Source organism: Podarcis muralis, chromosome 7 (assembly GCF_964188315.1).
Source record: "Podarcis muralis chromosome 7, rPodMur119.hap1.1, whole genome shotgun sequence".
Lineage (NCBI taxonomy): Eukaryota > Metazoa > Chordata > Lepidosauria > Squamata > Lacertidae > Podarcis > Podarcis muralis.
Window position 1 is genome coordinate 22,221,112 of NC_135661.1, and position 12,121 is coordinate 22,233,232.

Sequence of the window (12,121 nt, forward strand, 5' to 3'; positions counted from 1 at the left end):
GGAGAAGGGCTATGGCTGAAACTCCAGAGCAGCCACTCATGCAGAGACACGGCAGGCAGCCTCCTTTCTGTTTCCCCAGCTCCCAGGAGCCTTTGGTCCAGGGATGGAGAACCTGTAGCTCTCCATATATTGGTGGGACCCTCAACTCCCATCATCCTTGACCACTGCTCATGCTGGCTGTTGGCTGATAACGCTGGGGAGTCCAACAACATCTCTAGGGCAACAAGTTTCCCCATTCCACTTTTCTTTCGGCCTCTGCAATTGGGGGGGGGGGGCAGCAGTGGGTTGATACCACCACCGTCCTCCCTGTGCTGCAAAGTTTCCCAAGACAGTGGTATGTGAAACAAGCCTGAACACACTTGAGGCCGTGCATAAATGCCAAGCACGGTCATTTCTTACCCATGCTGCCTCAATGCCAGGATCCCCCAGGTGTCAAGTGATGGAGGTTTGGCTCAGTGGAGGCTGGTCCATTAGAGGAAATGGGGCACCAGCCACCATTAGGTTCAAGTGTTTGTGGAGCTAAAAGGCAACCGTCTCCAACTCCACCTATGCAGGAAGCAGCCTATTGGTTCTCCCTCCCTTGCTCCAGCCTGGCAGGGTTATAAAAGCTTCCAGGGTCAGACTTGGGCCTTTGCCCAGGCCACAGACAACCAAGCTCTGAACCTTTCTGTCTGCTTGCCTCGACTGGCCGGCACCTACCTCCTTGCTTGTCTTGCAGACTTGCACTGCTGGCTCAACCGCTTTCCTACAGCCGGACACCACCTCAGCCACCAAGACTTCCTTTCAAGTCCTTCTCGGCTGCTCTCTCCCCTCCTGCGCGCCCTCTGAGCAGAGGATGCAGCCGGAGCGGCTGGTAATAACTCACCCATCTGCTGGGGTTTCTCTCTCTTCACTCCTCGCCCCCCGCCGCCCCAATGCAACAGCTTGCCTTTGCTTGCTCTAGTAGCTCAGCCTGGCTGGGATTTATTTATATCCCAGCAGCCCTGGCCGTCTATATATTGCTCTTGCCACGCTAAGTCTGCCTTGACCAATGTCCGTCTGCACCATCTCTGGAGCTCGGCTTCCGAGCTGCAAGGCTCTTTGGGGCGGGGAAAGGGAGAAAGAGGAGAGGAGAGGAGAGAGACAGGAAAGGGAGGTGGTGGTTTGGCATCTGCTAGCGGGACTGGAAGAAGCATCTGCCTTGGGTGGCTCTTGCGGCTCAGTCTCTCTGAATATGCAGGGAATTCCAGGCATGAAGACAGTGTGTGTGTGTGTGTGTGAGAGAGAGAGGGGGGGGGGAGGATTGGGGTGAATCATAGACATAAACCTGATAAAAAGATGGAGTAAAACATGCATGTGTGTGGTAAGCCCAAGCTTTGCAGGTAGATTTTTAACAGGGACAAAAGAACCCTGGGAACTATCATTTGTGCCTCACGGAGCTACCACACCCAGTGCCCTTAACAAACTACAGTTCCCAGGATTCTCTGGGGGGAATCCGCATGCTTTAAATGTATGGCATGTGCACAGACCAGCTCAGTGGTAGGAGCATGTGCTCTGCATTCAAGGGGTCCTGGTTTGAGTCTCAGTATCTCAAGGTAGTGCAAGAAGATACTCCTTGCCCCCGGCCCAAAACATCAAAGAATGTATAAGCAGGACTATGGACTTTTTTCTTTTAAAAATAAAAAAAAATGCACCCAACAAATTAGTAGCTTTGGACAAGCCATGTGTTTGTACCCAGTCTCGATTTCCGTGTCAGTGAAAGTGGAAAGAAAGTGGCCACACCTGGAGATGGTGAGAGAGGGGGTGGGGCGGGTTGTCACGTCCAGCCTCCACTGTTTTTCAGCACCCTCCTCCAGCCCTCAGGAATTGTAGTCTAGCCACACCCAATCACCCATGATGCTGGCAGGTGCTGATGGGAGTTGGAGTCCAACCACGTCTGGACTGATTAAGGGTATCCTACACAATTCCAACTGCTGTTTTTCATTGAAAAATCTCCAACCCAAGAACCTGAGATTAAAACCTAGGACTTAAAAGAGCAGTCTGTCTTGATCAGAGCACAGATCCATATAGTGCAGCATCCCCAGACAAGAGGCCACCACAAAGCTCCCAAAGTTGGACAGGAAAGCAATACCATCCAAAGGTCGTGTGCCTCTAGACACGCAGGTTTCCACAAAAGAGGGTCTCGCCAAGAGCAGGTTCACTAATCTTGGTATGAAATCTTGCCTGAACCAATGAAATCTTTGTTCCTCCCCCTGAAATAGTACTCCTAGTCATGCTTTGCACATACTCTGCACTCACCATAGCATGCGCGCGCACGCGCGCGCGCACACACACACACACAGTTTCTTATAGACAGTGATAATTTGTACTAGCTGCCAATTAGCTCCCAGGTTAAGTTCAAGATGTGAATGCATAGGACACAGGTGGCACTGTGGTCTAAACCACTGAGCCTCTTGGGCTTGCTGATCAGAACATTGGTGGTTTGTCTGTGGACAAACGTCGGCTCCCTTGGCCTGAAAGTGAGATGAGCGCCACAAACCCATAGTTGTCTTTGACTGGATTTAACCATCCAGGGGTCCTTTACCTTTATCTTTTACCTTACTGGTATGCAAAGCCCTATAAAGCTTGGGATCAGGATACCTGAAAAAGCTTCTCACTCCTTATATACCCAACCCATTACGAGGTACCATCTTATCAGGAGGTTCGTTCCATATGATGTAGGAATTGGGCCTTCAGAGGGGCAGAACCGACACTTTAGAAATCCCTCCCATAATACAGACAGACAGACTTGGGTGCACATTGAAGGATCATCCTTTCTCAACAAGCCTCTGAAAGAGGAGATCTTTATCCCAATCTGTAAATGTACTGGATTTGTAATTGTTTTTATATACAAAATTGTTCTTTAATTGTTTGTATAGATGGAATTGTTTTTACATATGGAAGCATTTTTACATATGGAAATGATTTTTGCTATTTTTGGTTTTGTTCTTTTTACTGCAAAACTGCTTTGAGGTATTTTATGGGAAGTGATTCGCAAATGGAATTGAATAAAAACAAACAAACAAACAGTTCCTACATTTGTATCCATGTTCAGTCGAGGCCACGAAGCTGAGGCAGCTAAGCCTCTCTCCCCTTCCCTCCTTTTCTAAAGCAGGAGCAGTAATCCTTCCACAGCCAGGTAATTAGCAATCACTAATTGGCGGCAGTTTGTACCAAGAACTTTGGAGGAAGCAGACAATGCTTTATTTATCACCACCATTTGATGCCTTTATCCCCAGGATGCCAGAATGGGTTTGCAAGGCAAGGAGACAAGGAGAGTTTGTGGGAATAATACTGGAGAAGTCCTGTTCTCACCAGCTCTCCTGGCTGAGCCCAGAGGTGAGCGATCATGTAAGAGTCACCTTTTCTGAGCATCGCATGAAGGACTCGAGAACATGCAAGTGGGGGACAAGCAGTTGCCTGCCCACTCACAGCCTTGGCTTGCAGAGAGAGTGGTTAGGATGTTGGGTTAGTGCCTGGGAGACCAGTGTTCAAATTCCCACTCAGGCATGAACCTCAGACTGAGTGACTTTGCTCCAGCCACCAACTTACCTACCTACCTACCTACCTAGCAAAAAGGGTTGTTGAGAGGATAAAAATGGGGAGGAGAGGGAAAAGCCCATCTAGTTTTTCATCCAGTTCTCACAGTGGCCAGCCGGGTGCCCCAATGGGAAGCCCTGGACTTGAGTGAAACAGCAGTGCTGGCAGCCATTGGTAGCCTTATTCTCCCCCTATCAGTGGACCCGAGAGCAGAAACCTCACTTAGGAGATTCAGGGCACACACACAGCTCTGGACTCCAATAACACCTCGGTGCTGGTCTTGAATTCCTAGAACTGGCTGCATGAGGTAGACGCCTAATGGAAGAGCTGGCCCAGTTTGGAAGAGACGTTCTGTCCTGGTGTATGAAAGAAGGATGGATGCCTGTTTGATGGTAGAGACTGCAACCTGTCTTTAAAAGCACTTGCATTAAAAACTGTCTTTTAAAAAACCCACCCCTGCTGCCTGGTTCATAGGTAGCACCTTTTTAAGCAGATCATGGTTGCAATCCTATACCCTCTTACCTGGGATTCAACGGGGCTTATGTCTGAGTAAATCTGCATGCACGGTATCTCATTATACATTCAAAAACACCACCACAGAGCTGTCTCCAGCTAAGTCCTACACAGTGCAGCTTACTGAAATTATAATGCACTTAAGCCAGTCATGCCCATCAACCTCTGTGGGTCTACTCTAAATAGGGCTAGCATCGAATACCACCCACAATTACTTAATTATTAATCATACTAATAATATTGAAAAGCATTTCACAATGTTCCATGTTAAATCACATTCCTGCCTCCCCTCCATACCACATTTAAGTTAGATATTTTATATTTGTGTGTGTGTGTGCGCGCACACGCACGCGCACACACAAAATGGGTCTACTCTGAGTAGGACTAGCTTTGGATACAACCCCCGATTACACTATTAAATATTGCAAACCTAATATATAGAACACACAAACACAGATTCTCTGAATGATTTTTAAAATGAGGGTTCCCCCCACCCCACCCTGAAAGAAAAAGAGAACATCAAGCCCCACCAGATCTCACACGCTGAAAAGCCCAGAGAATTTTCTCCAGCCAGTGACTGCACACCTCCAATGTTTATAAATTAATTATCTGAAAAAGGCCGGCCGTTCTTTATTGCAGTGGGGGCTGCAATTTAGAAGCCTGATGCGCTGCCAATTCCAAGAGCGGCATTGATCCCGAATGACCGCAACTATCCACCCAAACCCTCCTCCGCTCCCGCCTCCTCCCTCCCCTCCTTCTCTCTTCCAGCAACAGCCCTGCCTCCCCCTAACCCACCGCCTGCCCGCGCAGAGATGCAGAGGATGTGTTATTTACAACGCTACACTCTCTTGACGGTTTGGAAATCAAGAGTGATTGACACACGGATGCTACAGGGGATGGCAGTTCCAGGCGCGGGAGAAATGGAGAATGTGAGGATTGATGCAGATGGAGAACGGCATGTGCAAGTGGAGGGAGGGGGGGGAGGAAGGAAGAGAGGAGAGGAAAGGAGAGACAAGCAATTAAAGAAAAAGAAAAAAAATGGCTCCTAAATTATTAAAGGTTAGTTGGTGCCACTGGGTGTGCCCGCAGATAATCAGTGCTTTGTGCTGGCAGGAATAAAATTTCTACTTGCTCTCACTGAGCTTATTTCTCCCAGGGAGCTTCTGCTATTCCAGGGTGAGAGATGGAAGGGAGTCCATCCCCTTAGCCATCGAGTTCTGCCCTGGAGTCAGCCTTCTGAATAGTTGCTTGCCTGGTTGCCAATGCAAGTCGAGAACGGTTGCGAGGTGATGCACAGGTACAAGAGCAAGCCTTTTGCAGGCTACTGGTTTTGGTGGACTCAATAATTATGCAATTTATGTCATTGGTTTCGTAAAAATTTTTAACAGCGATATAAATATTGTCGTTTTGGGCAGAAGGCGAACTGCAGTTGAACGGAAGCAGCACTGCAAGCCGCAAGGCGGAATGCAAGGCAATGCCTTCTCTGGCCCCTACCTACAAGGCAGGCGTGAGAAACCCTTTATTAGTCCAACTCTCATCTGCCCAAGACTCCCATCTGCCCATCCAATCATGGCTGATGTAAACTGCAATCCAGCAACATCTGGAGGCACAGAAGTCCCCCATCCCTGCATTAAAGGCAGAATTCCAGGGAGAACGATCTGTCAAACGGAGGATGCACCATAAGGAGACCATTTCCTTCCTTGCAACGCCTCTATCCCACCCCTGATCTCCCTATCTCATGACCTGGGTTGAGTTAAAGGGGCTGGTAAAGGATTTGCTGAACCAATAAATTGAACTGGAACACAAAAAAGGGAGGTGTGAGGAGGTCCGGGAAACAAGCAAATGAAAGATAAGATACGGAAAGATCAAATTGTTTTTAACTATTTTTATTTTGTATTTTCTCTTTTTCTTTTTGTAATACCTTGAAAACTTTAATAAATATCTTTTAAAAAAAAGAGAGAGAGTTAAAGGGACTGGATGCCTCTCCCAGCTGTTTCTGATCCAGCAAAACACCAGGTGAGAAACTGCTGTTTCAAAAGAACCCAGCTAACATCATCCAGATGCAGAGGCAAATAACTTTTAAGTCCCAATGCTGAGTTAAAATCACCGCCTGTTGTTGCCCCAGGACTTGGGTATATGATCACAGAAAGCTACCCTCTACTGAGTCAGAGCACAGGGTCCATCTAGCTCAGAATTGTCTGCACCTGGGGTGAAGAACCTCAGGCCCAAATGTGCCTCCCCCAAGCCTCTCTTGCCAGCCATCACCAGCATGCTTTGCACTGTTTTTGCCTGGCTGGAATGAGCCCTTTAACACTGACATGCCTCTCACACTTGCCTGAATGGAGGATGAACTAGTGGATGAACTGTGTGCAGAAAATGAGTCTGCTGCACAAAGGTAAAAATCTGCATGCATTGCTCCGCCCACTTTTCCCTCTGCTCCCCACCCCACCAACACTGGCATGTGGCACCTGGGGAGGCTGCTAAAAAAAAAGGAAGTGAGGCCTTGGGCTGAAAATTGTTTCCCACCTCTGGTCTGCACTGGAGAAGGTAGGGATTGAATTTGGTTAGCAAAGCAATTGCTTTACCAGCAACCCACGGCCCTTCTCTTAAGATACAGAAATGAAGCTGCCTTATACTCAGTCACACTGCTGATCCGTCCAGCTCAGTGTGTTGTTTATACTGAGAATCTGTTTTCCATGCAGAAGGTCCCAGATTCAACCCCTGGCTGGGAATGTCGCTTGCCTGAAGCCCTAGCAGGCGTCAGCAGACTTTTTCAGAAGGAGGGCCGGTCCACTGTCCCTCAGACCTTGTGGGGGGCCAGACTATATTTTTGGGGGAAAATATATGAATGAATTCCTATGCCCCACAAATAACCCAGAGATGCATTTTAAATAAAAGCACACATTCTACTCATGTAAAAACACGCTGATTCACAGGCTGGATTTAGAAGGCGATTGGGCTGGATCCGGCCCCCAGGCCTTAGTTTGCCTGCCCATGCCCTAGAGAGCTGCTGCTGGCTAGTGCAGACAGCACAGAGCTAGATGGTCCAATGGTCTGGTTCAACACAAGGCTGCTTCCTACATCCTGCTGTGACTGATGTGCACTGCCTGGGGAAACTCAGGTGGTTGTGGTAAAACTGCCCTTAGGGGGCCATTCCCAGTGTTCTCTTTCGGGGGGCTCCATGATAAGCTTCCCAAGGGGTGGTGGAAGTGGCTCAAAGCTCCAGGCAGGCACTCTCACGATAAGACAACGAAAGGGGGTCCTCACCACTATGGCTAGGGACCGCCATGCTGTTGGCCAACTGGTAGAGGCGCTGCTGCTGTTGCTGCTGCTCCTCGAAGGTGCTGTGTTCATTGAGGGCGGACATCATCCTCCTGTAGTGCTCCTCGGGGGTCATCTGTGTCACGGCGCCCTCCAACAAGGGAGTGTGTGAATTTTCTGCGAGGAGAAAAGATGAAACATGAAGAGGGTGTGTATTTATTCATTTGCTGCGTTTCTATCTCACCTTTTCCTCCAAGGAGCTCAGGGCGGTGGACTTGGTTCTCCCCACTCCTCATTTAATCTGACTAAACATTAGGAAGAACTTTCTGATGGTAACAGCTGTTCAGCTGCGGAACGGACTACCTTCAAACAGAGGTTGGATGGCCGTCTGCAGACGGTTTGATTAGATGACCCTTGTGGGTCCCTTCCAACTCTAAAATTCTGTGGTTTTATGAAAATGGAACTGAAAACAGGGATCAGGTATAATTGCCCCCATAACCATCATGAATCACCATGAATGGCCAAGGAAAAGGACTTCTGGAGGGACCCACAGATAAAAATCAGCCCATCTGTGGCTCCCAACCATTTCTGCCACCCGTTCCCCCACCTCACCCCTGAAACAGCAAAGGTGCCTCCAGGTTCTTGCTGCAGCACACGGTGGAAGATTAAAAAACCAGGCCTGGAGACGTTTGTTTACTGTAAGCAAAGCTCAACAGTAATTACCATTTTCTTGTTTTGGCAGCTTCCCTCCAACACTGTTTTATCTCTGATCATCCCTACGGGCTGAAGCTTTTCATTACTCCAGAGGAACTCCCAACATCAGTGGTAACATTGCGGTGCGGGGGGTGGGGGAGAGCAGAGGCAGAATGTGAATTGGGGAGGGTGACCCCCCCCCCAAATGCATGGGTGTGCATGTTGCAGAGCTCCCATCAGAACAGTTGGCGCGGTTAATTGAATCAGATAACGATCTATTAAGGGAACTGCTTTGATTGTGCCTTGGGCCCTGTATCCATGTGCTTGCGACGGGCACCAAGGCAGCTGGCTTCTGAAAGCAGAGCCTTCCTGGTCCAGGAGGTGATGACCAGGCAGATGCAGAGAAAACCCTCTCCAAAAAAACCCCAACCCCCCAAACCAGAGTGAGTGTGAACATCCTGGTGGACAGCTTTAGACGAACTCTTCCAAAGGGCACCACATCCTTTGCTGCGGAGGGAGGGTGGGTGGTGCCATTCATTCATTTCCTAACATTTTATAATCTGCCTTTCTAGGAAGTATTTAACAGAGCTGGCATACGGTTGGAGTAAAAGACACCACTGTCACAACCCTGCCTTCTTCTGATGCAAGGCTAGATGACCTGTGGCTCTCTGCACACAGCTGGAATTCACATCCCATCACCCCTGATCACTAGGTCATGTTGGCTGGGGCTGATGAAGTCCAAAAACATCTGGAGGAAGCAAGGTTGGGAGAAGAGACAAAGCCAATACACTGGGTTCTCTGTCTTCATTGGCCAGTGCCCCTTGCCTCACTGCCAGACTCCAGTGCCTCTCTCTCAGAAGGGTTTGGCTGCATACATGCCATACGTTTAAAGCACATGGCTTCCAACCCCTGCCCCAAAGAATCCTGCAAACTGTAGTTAACCCCCTTACAGAGCTACAATCCCAGCATGCTGAACAAACTATAGTTCCCAGCATTCTTTGAAGAAAGATGTGTGCTTTAAATGTATGGTGCAGACCCAGTCTAATTCCTACCCTCCCATCAGGTCAGGACACTTTGAAAAGTTTAAAAAGGAAATCTGTATCTTTACAAAGTGCATCTCCACGAAGGGGCCCACTCCATAAACCAGAGGTGCCTGGCTTCTCATGCACCAGGGTGAGAAATCTCCACCTTGACTTGACGCACATAGTATTAGGAGCCGAGGGAACAATGTCAATGAAAAATGCTATTGCCGCTTCATCGCCATGATTTAAATGTGTTCGAAAGCACCTTTCTTCTCAAAAGGAGCCCAGAGTGGCAAATGCACAAATGATAAAATAAATAAAACATCTTAAAGACAATTCCAACAGAGATGTAGTGGGGGGGGGGGGCGGGCACGCTGTGAAATGTAAAAAGGCTTGTTGGAAGAGAGGAAGGTCTGCAGGAGTTGAAAAGGCCACAGAAAAATGGTGCCTATCTAATAATTAACAGGAGGGAATTCCAAGGGGCAGGTGCCACCACACTAAAAGCCCGATTCCAGCGCTGTGTGGAATCGAACTCCTAAGAACTGCAAGAGGCCCTCATATGCAGACCGTGGTGATCAACTGGGTATAGAAGGGGTGAGACGACCCTTCAGATATCCTGGTCCCAAGCTGTAGAAGGGCTTTATGCACCAGCACTGTGAACTTAAGACTTCAACCTGCACCTGGCACTAAAAGCCGCGAAGACCTGTTGACTCTGGAGAGGAACGAGGAGGGGTGGCCAAGAAGGGAAGCGCACAAAGGGAGCTTTGCCCATGGTGGAGCAGGTGGTCTACACCCCAGGGAAGGAAGGGGGAGCAGCCGCAGCTTTGGAATTCCCCTTCTTTCTATTCCTGCCGCCGCCATCCGCCGCCGCTCCCTGCTGCTGAATGACAAGGCCTCCCACGCTTGCCCGCCCACTTGGCTCCCTGGAGAGAAAGCTCAGAAATGCACCAACTGTCTCAACTCTGCTGTTCCCCCCACCACCACTCAGAGCCAAAGCTTGGCAGGGAGGGGAGGAAGCCAGGATTTTGGGAGGGGGAAATCACGGGAGGTTTGGATTGTGTCGCTGCTTTCTGCTGGAGAAAAAGACGCGGTGGGTGCAGAGGAGAAGATTTCAGGTACAAGGCGGAAAGAGGCAAAGTGCAGAGAAAGGCAGGGGTAGGTGGGGGGGGGGGGAGTTAGGATGTGATGTGTGGAAAGAACCCAAGGGAGATTTCTTCCCGCTCTGCCACCCATCTCAGCCCTGCGGCTCTGCTGTCTTGCTCTGGTCTTTAGCGCTGGCGGGATAAAGCCAGGCGCTTGATCCCATCAAATCTCCAGACGTCTCCAGGTGTGACATCAGGACTCCGGCTGAGCCACTCAGAGGGCGCAACTGAGACGGCAGCAGCTGCCCTGACCTTCTGCTCCGCCTGGCGCACAGATGCCGCTCGGAGGCGCCCGTCCCCTGGCATTCCAGCTCACGTGACAACTGTGTGTGAACTCTGCCAGCACCTTTAACTGGCGCTTCACCCCCCACAATGTGAGAACACTGTGAGAGCGGGGTGCTGGATTAGGTGGGTCTTCAGCCTGATCCAGCTGCTGGACTGTTATTTTCACTCCTATAAGTGCCTCCACTATCTAAGAGTCTACTGAAGATTTATACAGAAGTAGCTTATTCCCTAGGGATGCGGGTGGCGCTGTGGGTTAAACCACAGAGCCTAGGACTTGCCGATCAGAAGGTTGGCGGTTTGAATCCCCGTGACAGGGTGAGCTCCCGTTGCTCAGTCCCTGGTCCTGCCAACCTAGCAGTTCGCAAGCACGTCAAAGTGCAAGTAGATAAATAGGTACCGCTCTGGCGGGAAGGTAAACGGCCTTTCCGTGTGCTCCTCTGGTTAGCCAGAAGCGGCTTAGTCATGCTGGCCACATGGCCCGGAAGCTGTACGCCGGCTCCCTCAGCCAATAAAGCGAGATGAGCACCATAACTCCAGAGTTGGTCACGACTGGACCTAATGGTCAGGGGTCCCTTTATCTTTTAGCTTATTCCTTAAAATGGACCACACAGTGCTTAAACAATGGAACCAACTACCAGCTAGATATGGTGAATGCCACCAACTTGGATCAATGGCTATAATGCACAATGGCTGTGTTCACTCTCAGAGGAAGTATGCTCCTCAGCCCTCTGTCCATTCGTCAGCCCCGAACCTAAAAAGTTTTCACATATGGGAGAAGAGGGAATGGGAGACCTTACTGGCTACCTGAAGTGAACCAAAACAGAAAGGCAACCTGGATTCAGGAACAGAACTTTGGATTGTTGTGAACAACTGCTTAAGGGGAAAGCAGGTTGCTAGTCCTCACTATCGTCAGAAGCTGCTCTTGCTTGGCAATCCTGCAGCGACCTGCCTAACCCCCCACCCCACCCCCCCAGCATCCAAGCTGGTGCCCTACTACCAAGACCCACAAATCCCAGTTTGCACCTGGCACAGAAATTGAGAATTACAGCAGTGTGAACATTCCTGTCTACTGGATCACGCAGCAAGTGAGAGAACTCTCCTTGACATTGCAATTCCCCTCCCCCACTAATGCTTACATTAGCCTAGCTCAAAATTCCTCCAATGTGTTGAAGCTTCTCCTGCATTTATTTTTGCTTAAAGAAAGAGTAGTGGGTGGAAAGAGACAGACCCCACCTCAACAATTTTCTCTCTCTCTCTTCAGTCACCAGCCTCTTAAAAATGCAACTCCATTTCCCATCTCCTGTGGAATCTGGGGAGTTGATCTCCACACCTCTGTGTCAGAAGTGAGGATTTTATTGGCGGGAGACAAAGAGGAGAGAGTCAGGAGTCTTCTCCTGGGGCGGACACTTCCTCCACAACCTGCCAGTGCGGCTCCTGTTCCAGGCCTCTGATACGCTCCAATTTCCATAATAGAGGCAAGAACGTTCTGCTCAGTTTGACAGCAGGCACACCTGGACGGCCCCTGATTCTGCTGAGATAGGGCTTGCTGGTGTTTGATCTCCAGAGGAGGAAAGGAAGAGAAGGCTACCTGCTTCAAAGCTGGAAGCTTTGGAAGCCCCTACAGGTGTCTCCCCTTCCCTCTTCCCT

The 12,121-nt window shown here is 49.6% G+C and overlaps 1 protein-coding gene across 3 annotated transcripts in view; it reads right to left on the reverse strand.

The window, feature by feature from the left end:
* SAMD11 (sterile alpha motif domain containing 11) overlaps positions 1-12,121 on the reverse strand; it is a 159,297-nt gene that overhangs the window by 39,748 nt on the left and 107,428 nt on the right. For all 3 annotated transcript variants that reach the window (XM_028740774.2, XM_077931369.1, XM_077931368.1), the window contains one exon: positions 7,339-7,509. In XM_028740774.2, the coding sequence (XP_028596607.2) occupies positions 7,339-7,509 (171 nt within the window). The remainder of the gene's footprint in view (positions 1-7,338; positions 7,510-12,121) is intronic.